Source organism: Pteronotus mesoamericanus, unplaced genomic scaffold (assembly GCF_021234165.1).
Source record: "Pteronotus mesoamericanus isolate MK-2021 breed Mesoamerican mustached bat unplaced genomic scaffold, CSHL_Meso_final contig_20, whole genome shotgun sequence".
NCBI classification, from domain to species: domain Eukaryota; kingdom Metazoa; phylum Chordata; class Mammalia; order Chiroptera; family Mormoopidae; genus Pteronotus; species Pteronotus mesoamericanus.
In genome coordinates this window covers 55,619,331-55,636,374 of record NW_026555085.1, presented here as the reverse complement: position 1 = coordinate 55,636,374, position 17,044 = coordinate 55,619,331, and the positions used below count along the sequence as shown (strand labels likewise).

The following is a 17,044-nucleotide window of genomic DNA, read 5'->3' as shown; positions in this document are numbered from 1 at the left end:
TTTCATAAGTTTTCCAAACCTTTAGCCAATTTCTTGCTTTGGGGAGATGCTGAGCAGGCTTCCCTGAAAGCTCTAAATCCCAGAGGGGAAAAGCCCTGAGAGAATACGTGACACAGAGCACACATGGACTCTCCACCCTCAGGCCCCTCTCCTTCTTCCCCTTTCCAAGTTTCAGAGGCAAAACACCAAACGTGCACCCTAGGAAACCAGAACCAGCATAGGGGACTGATCACAATATGTAGGAAAACAGTGTAAGTGTGAGCTTTCTCTCCATGAGAGCCTGTTAAACTTTGACGATCCGTAAGCTCCCAGGTGGTGTCTGCACTTACAGCGGTGGAAGAGGAGGGATCAATTGTTTGACTCAATTGATTAAATTGTCTGGAGTTTTCAGATATGTTTTATTTTGGTCTGAAACTTTAAAAATATCCCAGGTATGATTTTCCTGAAGAACAAAAACAATGGCAAGCTCTCACTCTTATATAACAGCACGTAATTCTGAAGCTCTGTTTTAGGTCTGCTCAGATAAGCACACTCAGCTATAAAGTGGGTTTTTTCTTACACTTGAAAGCCATAAAATTATGTCCCACTTGCTTTATAAAGCTATTATGGAAGATGAAGAAGGCAGGTTTTTATCTTCTTTGTTCCACTGAATGCTTCAGTCAGATCTCATGCAGGGTAGCCCATGTAAGGGGAAGTCTGAGAGACACAGGATCAAATTACTGGAGTGAAATTGATTTTGGTTAGCAGATACCACAGCTTCTTCTCTGTGACATACTGCCCCCTTGTGGACACCAGTGTCTTAAGAGTCTTCCAAGCACGTAGGGAAATGTGCAGGGGGCACCGTTGTCAAACTAGTCATAACATCACCTATGAATATATAGGTGTTAGAACAGGAAATTCAGGTTTGCTTCTAGATTGGCCATACTTTTAAAATTTTGAGTTTGTCAGTGAATGGGGAGATGGGAACCTTTAATAAAATGACTTAACACCAAAATCTTCTGATTACAACTTGATGTGTTCTCCTGTGATATGTCCCCTCCCCGTTTTAGTTGTAGTGAGGGCTCCTTTTGGGAGGAGCTAATCTCATGCCTGTGAAACTTAGGAAAATATAGAAACTTATTATCACATGCTTCTGCACCGTTGAGCATTTAGAAAACAAGCAAAATATGGCAAGGGTAGCAGAACGTGGAGAAAGGCGTTTTCATGGTCAGGAAGGCCCCATGCAAAGACTAACTCATCAAACAGTAGTTTGCCATGGCTTGCAGTTTCCCACTTGTTGATGTTTGTTTCTGCTATGGGCCAGGTGTCATATTAAGTTATAACGAGACATATTCATTTAAACATCCACGGTCAGTTTTCCTTTCTTGTCTTCTTGATCTCGTTTAAAAATGTTTGAGCACCCTGACCAGTGTAGGTTGGGTATCGTTCTGCAAGGCAAGGGGGTCACTGGTCCCATTCCTGGTCGGGGTGCATGCCTGAGTTGCGGGTTTGGTCCCTGGTTCAGGTGTGTGCAAGAGACAACTGATTAATGTTTCTCTCTCACATCAATGTTTTTCTCTCTCTTTCTCCCTTCATTCCCTTTCCTCTCTAAAAATAAATCAATACATTCTTTTAAAAAATGCTTGAGCAGGGTTTATTCTTCTGTTCCAAGATAATCATTCTTTAAAAAAAGAACCTTCTTTGACCCCATTTTGCAGAAGAGATCAGATCCATCAGTAGCAATAAAGAACACAAGTATCAACTTCCTGAAAGAGGCTCTCAGAATGATAGATTATTTTAATTGCTTAGCCTAGTCTAGTTTCCAAATGGCCCTCCTTGGCCTCTCCAGTTAAGAATTCATGACTCCTTGTGCAGAGGCCTCTTCCCAGCGGAGAGAGACACAGATCGAAGAAGAGACGGTGGCAGCCTCTTCTTCGTTCTCCATAGGCACTGCAGCTCTTTCCACTTTTTAATTTAAACATTGTCATCCCTTAGAAACACTGCTTAGCAGTGGCTGGCTCAGGAGTGAAGCCTTTTTTTCATTCAATCAGTAATTCATTTCTTCAGCGATCTTAGTGAATGAATGACTACTAGTGGCCAGGCACCATGCTGGACAGCCAGGTAGGGGTACGTGGAGGGGGGTGGAAAGCAAGGTGACGAGATGCTGTTCTGTCCTCAAGTGGCTCCCAGGCTGGAGGGAGACATGGAGCCTTTCTATTGCCCATGCTGAGGAAGAGTTTGAAGAACCAAGGAAAGGCGGCCAGAACCAGCTAGAAGGATGGGGGAAGACTTCCCACAAGCGAAGGTGCCACAACAGAATCTAGGGACAATTAGAGTGGCAGGTGAAGGGGCTGGGTGCTAGGGAAAGATCATGATATCGAGGCAGAGGGAGCAGCGTCTGCAAGTTTCGAGGTTCAAAAGAGGCGTTTGGGAGGCATGTGTATTCTGTGTGGTGGTACATGGGAGGTGAGTCACGGTGATGGGTCACACTGTGGGGGGCGGCCTGGTGTGCCAAGCAGAAGAGCTAGAGGGAGTTAATGAATGACTCGGAGAAGCAGCACCATTCTAACACATAATTACATTTGTGTCTTAGGAAGCTCTTTGTGGCTGCCTTGGGGCAAAGGGATTTATGGATGGCCTTGAAGGGGATGTCAAGAGGCCACTATCCTCAGGGTTGAGAGTGATGAAGTGTGGAACTCCACTGTTAACTGAGTTGGAGGAAAGGGTGAATTCCCAGGGTGATTGGCTGTCAGGAGTGAGGGAGGGGGAGCAGGGAGGAAAACTCCAGAGCTGCTTTGGCCGGGGCGAGGAGAAGCAGATCAGAGGGGAAGGAAGAGGATGAATCCAATTGTACAGCTGTTGGTTTGCAGTTCCCAAGGGTTCCTCACGAGAGTCTGTGCATCTCAGGACAGAGGACTTGGCTGGATATGGAGTTGGAGGCATCACTTTGGAATCATGGGTGGGAAGTAGGTTATTCTCTGAGGGAGAAGATAGAAGGAGTAAAGACAAAAATCTTGGGAACATGTAAGACATGAGAGGAAAAGCAGTGGAGATGTTAGCTAAGGAAGAATTGTAAGACAGATGCCAACATTGTTGGATGCCATAGAGAATTCAAGAAAGATAAATATGGAAGAAGGTTGATTTGAATTTTGCAGTAAAGGAGGGATTGTGGACTTGAGCAAGGTGGTTTTGGTGGAGTGTTATGGGTGGAAGCCCCGCCACGTGGACAGGAATTTTCAGGAAGCAGGGTTGCAGGAGGAGGTGGATTCGCAGTTGTAATGACATGGAAGCATGTGTCAATAATGTCAGTCACCTGTAGTAACTGATTTAGGGATTCATGAAGCACCCCTTTTGTTTGGTATTTAAAGTTTATACACACTTCATGGGGCTGGGCCCTGAAAGAGCCTGCCTGGCTTTCATTATCTCCTCTTTCCTAACACATAAGAATGAAAGAGAGGAAAGAAGTCAAGAGTAGGGCCGGAAAGAGAATGGAGGAAGATCAGAGAGTTTCTGAGGTTACTCTTAACTGCAAAATTCTAAATCAACCCAGTGCTGCTTCTTCTGTGTCCTATAGTCAACCAGCTAATGCAGGTAGAGAACTTTACACATTTCTTTTCATTGGTGGGGGCTCCTGCCTGCTCAGCTGTGTGGCGCAGATACCTATCTCTCCCACCCCCACCTGCTGCTCTACCCATTAGTCTTCGAAAACTCCCCATTGCTGCATCCTTATCTTCTGCATCTGCCCTCGTCTCCTGCTCTACAGAGGAAACTGAAGTCGTCAGGCAGGAGCCCAAACCTCTCTTCAGTTTCTCACCTCTTGCAAGTGGTGCCCCTACTCTTTTCTCTCGCAGAGAAAGCCATGTCCCCTACTTGTCTCCAGGCTGGCCCTTCGAGCCCAGCTCTCTCCTCTTCTAACTTTTCCTTGAACTGTGGTTTCCCCAACACCGCTCCTTACCCTCGAAACTTCCTTAGGCAACCTCATCTCCTCTCACAGCTTTAAAACTGGCCTTGTTGCTCCTGCCCACAAATTCTCTATCTTGATCTAAATCTATCTTCTGAGTTCTTAGACTGCTGGACTCCTCACTTTGGGGGTTCCATGGAACTTTCAAATGCAGCAGGTTAATTCATCTTTCATCAACTAAGACTGTTCCACCTTGTGTATTGCCCTTATTGGGTAATAGCATTATCACCCACAAAAGCCATTGGCCTAGGAGTAAATGCCTTATATCTAAGTTCTCCTTATACTTAAGCCTGTATATCCATTGGCCCTTTTCTCAGGTCTCAGTATTTCCCTGTGCATTCCCTGTTTGCTGTTCCCTCCGCCATTGCCTTAGTTCAGTGCATCATTTCCTGCCTGGTCTTGCTGTGGTCTAGCCAGCCTTCCTCTTCCAGTTTCTCCATTTTCAGCCCTTTCTTCACCACAAGTCTGATCATGTTTTCTGTCTGCTTTAAACCCTTTCAAGTGGTTAAACTTTGATTTCAAAATAAAGTTTAGCCTCCTTTGCTTCTGAACCCTTCCTGACTGATCCTTGTCCACCCTTCCAGCTTCAAGCTCTTATAAGCTTCCTTCCAGCTGCAAGCTCTTATAAGCTTCCTCAGGCATCCGGTCCACCACCCACCTGTCCTGAGTTCTTGCCATTCCTCCACCAGCCTGTGCTCCTCCTGCATGGAGCTTCTCCCCCAGCTCTGCCCAGGGAGCTTCTGCTCATCCTTCAGCATCAGTCAAGCTTGTGACAAAACCTATGAAATTTGCTTACCAAAGAATGCATTTTTTCCCCCCCACATCAACCTGTTAGCTTAGAGCCACAATATTCCTCATTTTTATACTTTAGATGCTTCCTGGATACTGTTATTACCTGGTTGTGCTTAATTTAGAACAGGTTCGTGTTATTCTCAGATCACTGTCTTTCAAAATAATCAAGGACGGTAAAGCCCATTTATTGTGAGTTTAGATGTAGTTCAATAAGAATGAAAGTGCCACATTATTATAAGAGAATATGAAAGTTGACTTAATTGCCAAAGCAAAAAGAAGAGTAAATAGAAAACATTTAGTGTGAATATTTTTAAATTATTTACTAGAATAAATGTGAGATTAAAAAAAAATTATTGATTTTTAGAGAGGAAGGGAGAGAGAGAGAGAAACTTGGATTTGTTGTTCCCTTATTTATACATTCATTGGTTGATTCTCGTGTGTCTCCTGATCAGGGATAGAACCCACAACCTTGACTTACTGGGGCAATGCTCTAACCTACTGAGCTATGCGGCCAGAGCAGATGGGAGATCTTTTATATCAAAAGCTCCATTGACTACTCTGACAGTACATATTAATTAGTTACCATTGTGATATACTTTTTCCTCTGTTCACCAAAATCTATTTCTTGACTCCTTGATACTTTATTTTAAGGAGACTCTTAAAAAAGAGGTACTCAAATCTTTCTAACAAGACTTGTCGGCATTGCTTTTAAAAAGTAACAAGAGTTATGACTGCCGTACAGAGAGTGTGTTAAAATTGGTGGTAGGATCTTTCAGTAAGCATTAGGAATGCTTAAAACTTCTAGAGAAATCTAGTTTTTTCCCCTAATTTTTATTTTTATCCCTTAAAAAAAGAGAACAACATAAACTGGTAAAAATTTCCATGCCTTTTAGAGCTTTTTTTCCCTTGAGGTGGAAAGTAGCTGTAACTTACTATCATCCCTTGTGCTCTCTCTGTAAAAATATTTTTTACTCTTCTAATTATTTTAAAGTGGCCATTACAGCTATATCAACCAGCACTAGGAGTAGGGGTGACTGCTAATTTATCTTTATTGCTCATTATGAGGAAAAAAAACTAAATATCTTAAGCCTGTACACCCACAGCTACATTTTTCTCAGCCTTCGGTAAGAAACCCTTTAATTTGTATCTACCAACGCTATTAACCATAAAGACATTGCTGCAGTTGCACAGGTTCAGAGAACAAGATCAGCAAAGGCGTGGGTATTGCAGCCAGCACATAACACATGAACAGTGAATAGCTGCTTAACTGTCCATACTTATGACATAGGAACACCTGGACAGATGAGAAAGCCCCTCCAGATGCAAAAAAATGATTCTACCAGGTTCCTTTGGTATTTGTATCCACTTTAGAGTTCTGGAGAGCAAACTGAGGCAGAGAATTGACTTTCTGGAGGGTGAATCATGAATGTAGTATTTATAATTTATATACTTTACAATAAACGTGAATAGGTAAACTTACTCCCTAATCCTTTCACAAAGACAAAAGGCTTCTTTAAAAAAAAATCCTTTGATATCATGAAATATAAAATGCATACACAAAGTGTACAAAACAGAAATGTGCAGCTTGATTAACAGAACATGTCACTGTGTAACCATTGCTTTGATCAAAAAAGAGAACGAAGCCAGCACCCCCTGCACTGCCGCCTCCTCCCACCGCCCCTGAAGGTATGCACTGTGCTGCCTAAACCCCTTTGAAAGTGGGCGTCTGCTTGTTTTCTGTGGGGTTGCCTAAGAGAGCTGGAGCAAGGCCGCGGGACTAGGAGAGGGGCCGGTCGGGGGGTGGGCGCCAGGCGGGGTTTGGTGGAGTTGAAGCGTGGCACCAGTATCTGGATCTGCTACCATGTCCCTCACAGGCCCGAAGTCCAGACATCCCCCAGGGCCCGTTGTCGTATCTGCCATGCAGACTGCTCTGTACCAAAACTACAATGATTCTGTTCCTCCAGAGTGTCCTCAGTTCTGAACCACTCACTGGAAATTGACCCTGTGGAGCGGCTATGTATCTAATGCGCAGTAGTAACTTGTTTCCACACACTTCCAGGACGTTAGCTTATTGCCAGTGGGTGGACAATCTCAATGAGACCCGGAAGATGCTCTCTCTTAGTGGTGGTGGTCCCTTCAGCAACCTGCTGAGGTGGGTCGTGTGCCACATAACGAAAGGAATTGTGAAACGCGAGATGCATGGCCACGGCATTGGCCGCTTCTCAGAGGACGAGATTTACATGCTGATGGAGAAGGACATGCGCTCTTTAGCAGGGCTTCTGGGTAATGTACCACACCTTCTATTCTATATTTTCTAACCTTTTTGCATGATTAGTAAAGAACTGTTAGCTTATGGATTTAAAGTGTGATTTTGGTTGGTCGCTTTGCATCCACTTGTAGGCTGCAGCCCCACCATGGGTTTAACTGTGCTCGGGAAGCCCCTCCCAGGGAAGCTGTGGTGTCGGTGGGCATGGGCGGGAGAGGAGGCTGAGAGGGGGGTGACCCGCCCTCGCTCACCTGATTGGCTTCAGGTAGCTGGGCTGATGTGAGTGTGAGCTAGGCAGAGCCTGAGTCTTAGCTGTAATGATTCTTAAATATCATTTGAATTTAGGAGCTTCTATGTGTGAAATGATGGCCTCTCCTGGGGACAACGAATGTTTAGGGAGCCAGGCTCTCTTCTGCGACTAGTCGTATGTCCTAGTCCTTCGGGGCTGCTGATTCTGTTTGAGGAAGATGGGTTTTCATGGCCCTCTCTCGGCACCCTCGTCTCCATTGTGGAGCACATTAGGTACCTCGCCTCTAGGAAGTGGGGTTTGGGATTTGTTTTGTTGGAACCCGCCTGGCGCCCCAGGAACTGGGGGCTGTGCTGGGTGTAACCTGCCCCCTGCAGGGTGACCCACTCTGGCTCCTTCCTGCGCCACATTCCAGATGCCTCTTGGACCTGGAGTCCTCCCCTGAACCCCAGCTTGCAGGGGGAGATCCCGATAGCACATCCCGCACTCTCATCCAGTCTCGGCCAGCTTTGTTATATGGGGGTGCATGGGGGGCGATGCTGGCTGGGCTCCTACTCTAAGCAGACATTGGAAAGCACGGCCTGGCTTGAAGACTGACACTGTCTGGACCTTCTGGCGCTTTTCCTCTCTGAGCCCGGGTTGGCCTGCCTGATGTAGATATGAGTGGAATTAGCCTCAAGTTTGTCTCATTCATTAGGAATGTCGGACTGGACCCCCAGCCTCACGGAGCAGGTGTGCAGAGGATCATTGCCTCCTTAGCAATAGCTCTGCCTGCCCCTGGCTTCTTCCCCTTCCTCATGAGCTCAGCTGTTGGGCGCCCCAGCAAGCTAGGCACTGAGCCCTTGAAGTTAGGACAGAGATTATGTCAGTGAAGTGCTGCTGATCTCTCACAGCTTTACCGTGTGGCTCTTCAACCAGAGAGGGGTGATCTTGACCTTTCTGGAGCATTTCGGATTGGGAGAACCAGGACCAGGGTCCTAGCTGTAATAAGGATAATTGCCGATACCAATGTTTTTCTGGCACTTAATGACTTAGAAAAATGCTTTCTCCCCAATTGTGGTGAGTTGAGAGGTGGATGAATCATCAATAGCTAGGCTGGATGCCTGGCAAGCGTTCAAAATAGCATCACACGTCTAGATGAATTTCTGCAATGAGAAACTGAGTGGGTTGCTCAAAAGCTGAGGTAGCCGGAGTTAGATTCTGTACGGGGGCCCAGGGAGCAGTCCGCTCTCTCATAGAAGCACTTTCCTTGCATTGGGGACAGGCTCTTTGGCTGAACATCAAAGTTTTTCTTACTAAATAAGGCAAAATTATCTACTTCTCCCTTTATCCAGGGATATAACTTTTATTGCCCAGATGCCTAAGAGACTCAAAATGCAAAATGACTTTCTGTTGAAATTGTTCAAGATTTGGGGAAATTGTCCATGGATGTATTTGATTCATCACGATAAAATAGATATTGTTATTTCTGTTTTACTGTCGTCAATGATTTGAACACCTCTATGTCCAGGAGCTGGGGAATAACAAAGGTGAATTAGAGGTCATCCCCACTCTCAGGGAGCTTACAGTCCAGTGGGAGAGATGAAACTCTGAAGTATGAGTAAGCAAATTAATGGGCTCGCTGGTGGCCTGCTATTTTTATGGCCTGTGAGTTCAAAATGGTTTTTACATTGTTAAAATATAAGGGCAAAAATGAAACCGATATTAAATATGGCCTGGGAATCCTAGAATGTTTACTGCCCAACCCTCTGGAGAAGTCTCTGGGCCCCTGCTCTAAAAGTGACCATGCGCAGGTGGGGCTGGGGCAGGTCACGTGATAGAGGCCTACACTCGGGGCTTTGGGGACCCAGCAGACGGTGGGGAGAGCTGGGGAGGGCCATACAGGAGGTTGCAGTCATGTGAGCCCAAGAAGGTAAACAGTCGTCCTAATGAAGAAAATAAGGAAGGACCTTCCGGGCAAATCATGAGAATAGGACTTATGAGTGAGGGGCATTTCGGGACAAAAATGGTTGGAATGAACATTAAAAGGTGGTTGGAGCCATGTTATAAGGGATGAGAATTATGCTACGAGGTAGGTACTTTAGCATACAGAAAACGTGGAGGTTTCTGAGTGTAAGAGAAAGAGCTGTAGCTGTGACTTTGAAAGTGGCTCTTCTGGCGCCATAGAGGATGGATTAGGCCCAAGGAGGAGGCAGTAGAGACTGGAGACAGGCAGTGACTGTCTATGCATGTGGTTTAAAGAATTCTAATTCAAATGAAAATAAAAAAATAAATCTGGAATGAAAATTAAAGTTAGTTACCTTTAATTTCTAGTTACTTTTAATTTTGGTGTATAAAATAGTCTTCACATCCTGACCAATTAAAAACAGAATTGAAAATATGATTTGAAATATGAAACACATTAATAATACTTGCTATGAATAGCTAGGAGGAAGACCATAATTCTCTGACCACTGAAAAGGTATTTGATGATGAAATCCAGTATCTGTTTCTGATAAAAACTATTAGTAAAAGAGACTTGAAAACTAGTTTATTAACATGAGGAAAGGATTCAGCCAATAGCCGGCGGTACAGTTCATGATGAGCCACAAGGATCATCTCCACCAGACCAAGGATGCCTGCTCTCACTAGTTAGTGTAGTTTGCAGAGAGCCTGTCAATGAAAGAAACATGAAAAAAAGATATCTCCAGTGTTGGAAAGAGCAGACAAAGTGATTAACTACAGAAATTAAGGGATTATGTAGCTAAAAGAATGGGGAAACAACTACAGGGATTACTGTTAATGAGAGAACTCAGTAGCTGCAGGTTAATATGACAATTTTTTTGAGCATCCAAATAACAAGTTAGAAATATAATTTTAAACATTTCACTCGCTACAGCAATAACATTTTAAAGCATTAGAAATATGATTTATGAGCCCTGGCTGTTGTGGCCCAGTGGGTTGGGTGTTGTTCCGCAAACCGAAAGGTTGCTGGTTTGATTCCCGGTTGGGGCACGTGCCTGGGTTGTGGGCCAGGTCCCCGGTTGGGGATATGCGAGAGGCAAACAATCAGTGTTTCTCTCACACATTGATGTTTCTCTCCCTCTCTTTCTCCCTCCCTTCCCCCCTCTCTAAGAATGAAAAAAGAAAAAAATCTTAAAAGAAAGAAATGTGATTTATGAGAAATATTCATTACCTACAGAAATAAAATCAAACAATCCTAATAAGAGGTAGGCTATTTTTTTTTTTTAAAGAAAGTGGAGAGTGTACCTTCATTCATTCATTCATTTGTTCATTCAAGATTGATGTCTCTAGAGCCAGAGTCAAAACCCAGTTCTGTCCTTCACTGGCTTTGTGAAGTGGAGCAAGTTTCCAAACTTTTCTGGGCCTCAGTTTCCATATGTGTAAAGTGGGGACAATAATGGTGAGAAGAAAACTAATATACGTTAAGTGCTCAGACTAGTGCCTGCCATGTAGCAAGCAAACAGAAAATGAGCAAATGTAAAATTCGGTTATGACGGGGGTCAGGAAGGAGCAGGTCACCGTGCTGTGAGCCTGCAGTGCAGGGTTGTCTCCTCGTCAGTGCTGTTCCCTGTTTGTTTTGCACATTCCCACGTCTCCTTTGGGAAGGTATGTGTGTTTAAAGCAGAGATTCCATGTATGCAGTGATTGACTCATTTTCACCTCATGCAATGCATACACATATTGTCTATTTCCATCCCCCTCCCAAAAGGATGAGAGTCAAGAAGAGTATGGAAAATGTAAAAGTCAAGAACAAAAATAAAAAAGGGTTGGGTTTTGGGGAAGCAGTGTGGGCAGAGGCAAGAAGCCTGGTGGCCCTCACATGAGAGAGTGAGCTCTGCATTCAGATCTCCTGTGTTCATCCCTTGGACCCTACCAGTTATTAGCTGTCTGACTTCGTATGAATAACTTGTTTTTTCATCTGCAAATGGGGTCAGGACAATAACTACATCATAAGGTGTGAGGACTAAATGAGAATTTAAGTAATGTACTTACTGTAATGACTGGCACATCATAAATGCCAAATAAGTACTAGCTATTCTCATTATCACTTTCACAGATTTTGTGTGTAATGTAACTACTTTAGGAACATTGCGTTCTGGTGGGGGGGAAGGTCTTTGGGGGAAAAAAAAACCTTCTAATTTTTTAAAAAAAGATTTTATATATTTTTAGAGAGAGAGGGAGGGAGAGAAACATCAATGTATGGTTGCTTCTCATGCGCCCCTCACTGGGGACCTGGCCTGCAACCCAGACGTGTGCCCTGACTGGGAATCGAACCGACAACCCTTTGGTTTACAGACTGACACTCAATCCACTGAGCCATACCAGCCAGGGCACCTTTCTTCTGATTTTAAAATTTATTATTTAATTGTAGAAATCTGGGAAGGTTCAGAAAAGCACAGAGAAGGGAAATGTCACCCCAATCTTATAACCTATTACTAACCACAGTTACCATTTCGATGCATATCTTTCCAATATTTTTATGCATAATTTTGAATTATATATGTACGTTTGTGTGTGTGTGTGTGTGTGTGTGTGTGTGTATATATATATATATACACATATATATATATATATATATAAAATTTCTTGACCTGTCTTCCCCCACTTAATATATTGCAAGTGGTTCCTTTTGCTGTTAGGTGTTCAGCACCAATCAGTTTTATGTATCTGGGAGAACTCCTGATGATGATCTAAGACTCATCAGCCAAACTGCACTTTGCCCTCTGCTTCTTTTATACTTTTGTTCTGTTATTAATCCTGAATCTACAGGTACTATATTGAGGCAGAAGGAAAATAAGACAGAATGAAAATAAGAAATATATAGTTGTGTCCTGTGTTAGCACGTAGATCCCCAACTGTGCCTTCAGATGTGAGTTTAAAGTGAAAACAGGAGAGGAAATCCAGTACGAAGTCAGAGTAACACCACCCATTGGCCACTAGAGGAAACGGAGACACGGAAAGGTTAGGTGACGTGCGCCCAGTCTCACAAAGAGTCAAAACTGGAGTCAGGAATCAACTCCAGGCTGTCGGACTCCAGATCCCTGTGATTTCTAGCCCAACAAGCACCCCGAAATTCCTTATGAATTGTGACTTAAAGTGGAGTTGTGTTTATCAAGATGACTCCTTTTGAGAATTTTCTAAAGTTTCCAGAACTAAGCGAGTTAAAATGTGGTTTTCAGCCCTGGCTGTTGTGGGTCGGTGGACTGAGCGCCAGCGAACCAAAGGGTTGCCCGTTCCATTCCCAGCCAGGGCCCAGGCCTGAATTCCAGGCCTGGTCTCCAGCCGGGGGCACACGAGAGGCAACCACACATTGATGTATCTCTCCCTCTTTTTCTGCCTCCCTTCCCTTCTCTCTTGAAAAATAAATAAATATAACTTTTTAAAAAATATAGTTTTCCAAGCAATTTTTAAATGTGTTTAACAGTGTGCTCCTGGAGGCCAAGTAGAGAATTAAATATGGAGTTTTATCATTGATCCAGATTTCCTGGGCTGTGTGAGTTGAGGTCATACCCTTCTTTACTTAGGAGGCTGGCTCCCCAGCAAAGAAATGTGTTAAAACTTCAGTCGGAAGTGCATAAATACTTGAGGAGAAATGATGTCTTTTTGAAGCTGCTACTGAAAGAGCCAAGTAATAAAGTGGAATTCGTTAATGGAAGTGAGAAAAACAAGCGGATTGCCAGCCAACTTCCCTTGACTAACGACAAATGTAAAACACTCCTCCTAGCCCTCAACTCCTTCCCACCCAGTCTGAAGGCTTTTGTTAACACATGTTGGCACATGTCAAGGAGCTAAATCTCTTGGTTATTTTGAATAAACATCAGTATGTGGTCTCAACTATTTAATAAAAAGTAAAGGGAGGCGAAGTGGTGCCTCCTTTCAAAGGTAGTAAAAATGAGTCACCTACCACGTGTACTTCACATCACCCTTGTCACCGTGTCTAGTTACAATGCAGTCTAGTTTTTCAGGATGAATTAAAACAAAATAATTTTTAAAGTACATAGATATTTGATCATTTAGTTCTTAGTTAAATAATATATAGAAGATTAAAAGGAATTTTGTGTTTAGTCATAGAAAAATTCTAGCCCACTGCTAACCAAAAATGCCTTTGGGGTTCCATACCTCCAGACTGGGAAGCCTTACTCTGCAGCGAAGGTGATGCGGCTCAGGAAGGAGGTGGATTGCGGGCGAGTCGGGACTCAGGGAGGGGCGCGTGTCGAGGGAGAGGTAAAGAGAGCACGGCTGCAGTTATGCATGCAAGTCCAGGCCAGAAATCTTTGAAGGACAAGGTGCCACTTGGCATGCCAGGCACGCCTGGTACGCCAGGAGGGGAGAGAGTTAGTCTCAGGGGGCTGGGACTCCAAAGGGGTAAGCAGGACTCTTCCAGGAAGACTCAGATGAGGGGAGGGATGTGGTCACTACAGCAAGGGAGCTGCCCTCTTTGGGGAGTGTGCCGCTGGTTGTTGCCAAGCCCTTTTGGCAGGTTTATACTCCTCATCTTGTTCTCACACTTCTCCGAGTCGCAGCACAAGATTATATTTTAATGCTTTTGGAAGGCAGTTTTCATAGAGTTGAGCTAAGCCTTATTAAGGAAAGCTGAGGTGAGGTCCCCTTGTGCGTGGGTCAGGGTGGATTGCTGCTGGGCCTGAGTTTCCTCTCTTGTCTCTACTGACCCTGGGGCTCAGGCTGGGGGAGCAGCCTGCAGGATGAGGGGGTGTCATAGGAGAGATTGTTACAAACAAGACTCAAGGAAGCTGTGCATTTATTTGATTGCAGTGAGCCGGCAGAGACTACCAAAATCTACTGTTTCTTTGTTATAGATCCTGTGTGGTGACACAGCAGTTATCTCATGGGGAAAACAAATGAATGATTGGTAAACAGATGGTTTGGGAGAGACAATCATATCGGGGGAGAAATAAAAATACAGTTTCAATTATGAGGCTCAGCTGTGCACCGTTGGTAAGCGATAAATATGTGCCGGATGAACAGGTAATCTGGAGTCTAGGATCTGTGGATCTAGGAGTACTTTCTGAGTAAAATACTGAAGTTTGTGAATGCGTTTAAGAAGTGGAATCCGAAATAGTAATGGGGTCTTCAGGGGACATTTGCAGTTTCCAGTCAAAGAATGTAATTTCCAGTCACAGCTAGAGACTTAGGAGAGAGAGAATACTGGTAACAATTGGGATTCAGACAGAAGGGCAGTGCCTTTGACTGAAGACTGTATGGGTGAACCTGTATGGACAAACACACAGAGGTGTGCCAGGCTCTTTGTGAGCGGCTGAAGAGACAGTGGTGAACAAGTTGGGCACAGTCCTGAGTGACCAGAGCTGTTACCCGAGGGAGAGATTGTCAAAAACATTATTAATATAACAACATTTAGGAGAAGTGCCACCTGGAAAAGTGTACAAGGTGCAGCAAGGCATTTTGCAGGGGAAACTAATTTGGCGGGGCGGGGAGGGGGTTGCAGAAGGCCTCTCTGAGGGGATGATGTGTAAACTGGGCTCTGAAAGATAGGCTGGAGTTAGGTAGGGACGTGCGTGGGGAAGAGGAACCAGGGTGGACTGGAGAAGATTAGCTTGGAACGTACAAGGAACATCGCATGGGGAGGCTCTGAGATCAAGAGTCCCTGGGATTCTTTAAGGAACAGAAAGATGGCCAGTGTGTCTAGAAACTGTGCAAGAGCTGAAGTGTGGCAGGAGGTGGAGGTCCGCAGGGGCTAGATCACGCAGGCCTTATATGTTCCCTAAATAATTTTGGGCTTTGTTTCTAAGAGCAATGGAAGCCATGAGAGGTTGAAAGCAGGGAAGTGGCATGACTTTATTTATACTCGATGTGCCAGAGGGGCCAAGAATGGATATGGTGAGGAGGCTGTTGTAGTCCAGGAAAGATAAGATGGCATTTTCAATGATAGCCCTGGCGCTAGAATTGGGCATAAAATGATGGATTAAGGATATATTTTAGGGACAGAATTGACTAACACTCAGTGATTTGATATGGGGCAGGGTGAGGGTGTTGATAGAGAGGGTAGGAGTCGGGAATAACCAAGTGGTTGACAGGAAAACTTACTAAACAAAAAAGTCAATAGACTTGGACACTGGAGAAGAGGAAGGGTTTTGACTTTAAGTTGTGGATATGTTGAGTTTGATATTCCTGTGAAATAGACATGTGGGTGGAGACAAAGAATATGACAAAGGCAGCCATTTCTATCTGTGGAGAAAAGACAGATTAATTCAGTAAATGGTTCTGGGACAGCTAGCTAACCATTTGGAACAAAATAAGTACAATCTTGACTTTATGTCATGCACCTGAATAAATTGCAACTGGATTAAGCATTTGTGTAAAAAATAAAATTATAAAGGTGTCAGGATAAAATGTAGAAAAATTTTTATATAATCTTGACCTTGGGAAATTTTTTCTAAGATGGCATGAAAGAGGGAAACTGTAAAAAAAAAAGTTGAATTGTTAGATTACATGAGAAAAAGAAAACCAACCCTCTCTATGTCAAAAATCATCATAACTAAAATTAAAATTGAAATGGTAAGCTGGAAAAATGTTTGCAACATGTGACCAAAGAATTAATATTATAAAATATAAGAGCTTCTACAAATCAATAAGAAAAATGAGTACCCGAAGGCGAGAATTGGGCAAAAGAGATACAAAGATAATTTGCACAACACTACAAATGATGAATTAGTACATTAAAAATGTTCACCCTCTTTAGTATTGGGTCAGCCAAAAAGTTCGTTTAGCTTTCTCCATAAGCTTTAGTAGTGCTTATTTCATTCAAAACAATTTTGTTAGATTGTATTGTGACAGCTGTCATATCAGCATGCATTTTTAAAAGACATCAAAATTGGTGAGTTTTTGTACATTCATTTTAATATTGAAGATGCAAGAAGATATACAACATTTTTGGTGTACTATGCTTTATTATTTCAAGAAAGGTAAAAACACAACTGAAATGCAAAAAAATATTTTTGTGGTTCTGTGACTTACTGAATGTGTCAAAAGTGGTTTACAAAGTTTCTTGGTACTATTGACGTTTTGGCCAAATAATTCTTTGCTGTGGGGCTGTTTTATGCATCGGAAGATGTTTAGAAGCACTCTTGGCCTATACCCGCTAAAAGTCAATTGTGGGAGACAGCTGACATACTCAGAATATCCAAATCAATAAACTTATTGGTGAAAATTAAAAATGTGCTTCCCAGCACTTGTCATCAGTTTGGCTCAAATAAAATCTTATAAAAATTAAAAAAGAAAATAACAAGTGTGTCTTTTATTTTACAAAAAAAACTAAGCAGACTTCTTGGCCAACTCAATAATAAGAGCAGTGCAAGTTAAAAGATGAGGTACCACTCTCAAATTGGTCAAGTTTTTTTTTTTTTTTTTTTTTTTTTAATAATGTGATGTATTGCCAGGGGTTTGGGGGATGCACTGACATTCTGCTGGTAGGAATTAAAACTAGTACATACTTTCTAAAGTTGCATTCCACAGTTTTAAAAGTCATAAAATTTTAGTAAATTATGATTTATCTATAAAGAAGATTATAATATTAAAACATTGAGATCTTACAGTTGTTACTGGTATGGATTTTTTTATCTTGTGACCCTGGCTTTTGCTTGAAGTGGTAACAGGAGACTTAATTATTTGAGGCACTTGGCTGCGCTCCCTGTCCCTGCCCTCCTCCCACCCCCTTACATTGTCACCTTTAGCTTCTTTCAGGCGGAGGTATAAAGGTTTAACCATGGCAGAACACACGTACACTGGGATATCTTTAGGTGCCAACTCGTGGCTCATT

General features: G+C 43.2%; 1 protein-coding gene across 2 annotated transcripts in view; it reads left to right on the top strand.

Moving 5' to 3' along the window:
* FAXC (failed axon connections homolog, metaxin like GST domain containing) overlaps positions 1-17,044 on the top strand; it is a 70,065-nt gene that overhangs the window by 19,470 nt on the left and 33,551 nt on the right. For both annotated transcript variants that reach the window (XM_054569744.1, XM_054569743.1), the window contains one exon: positions 6,792-7,015. In XM_054569744.1, coding sequence (XP_054425719.1) covers positions 6,792-7,015 — 224 coding nt within the window. The remainder of the gene's footprint in view (positions 1-6,791; positions 7,016-17,044) is intronic.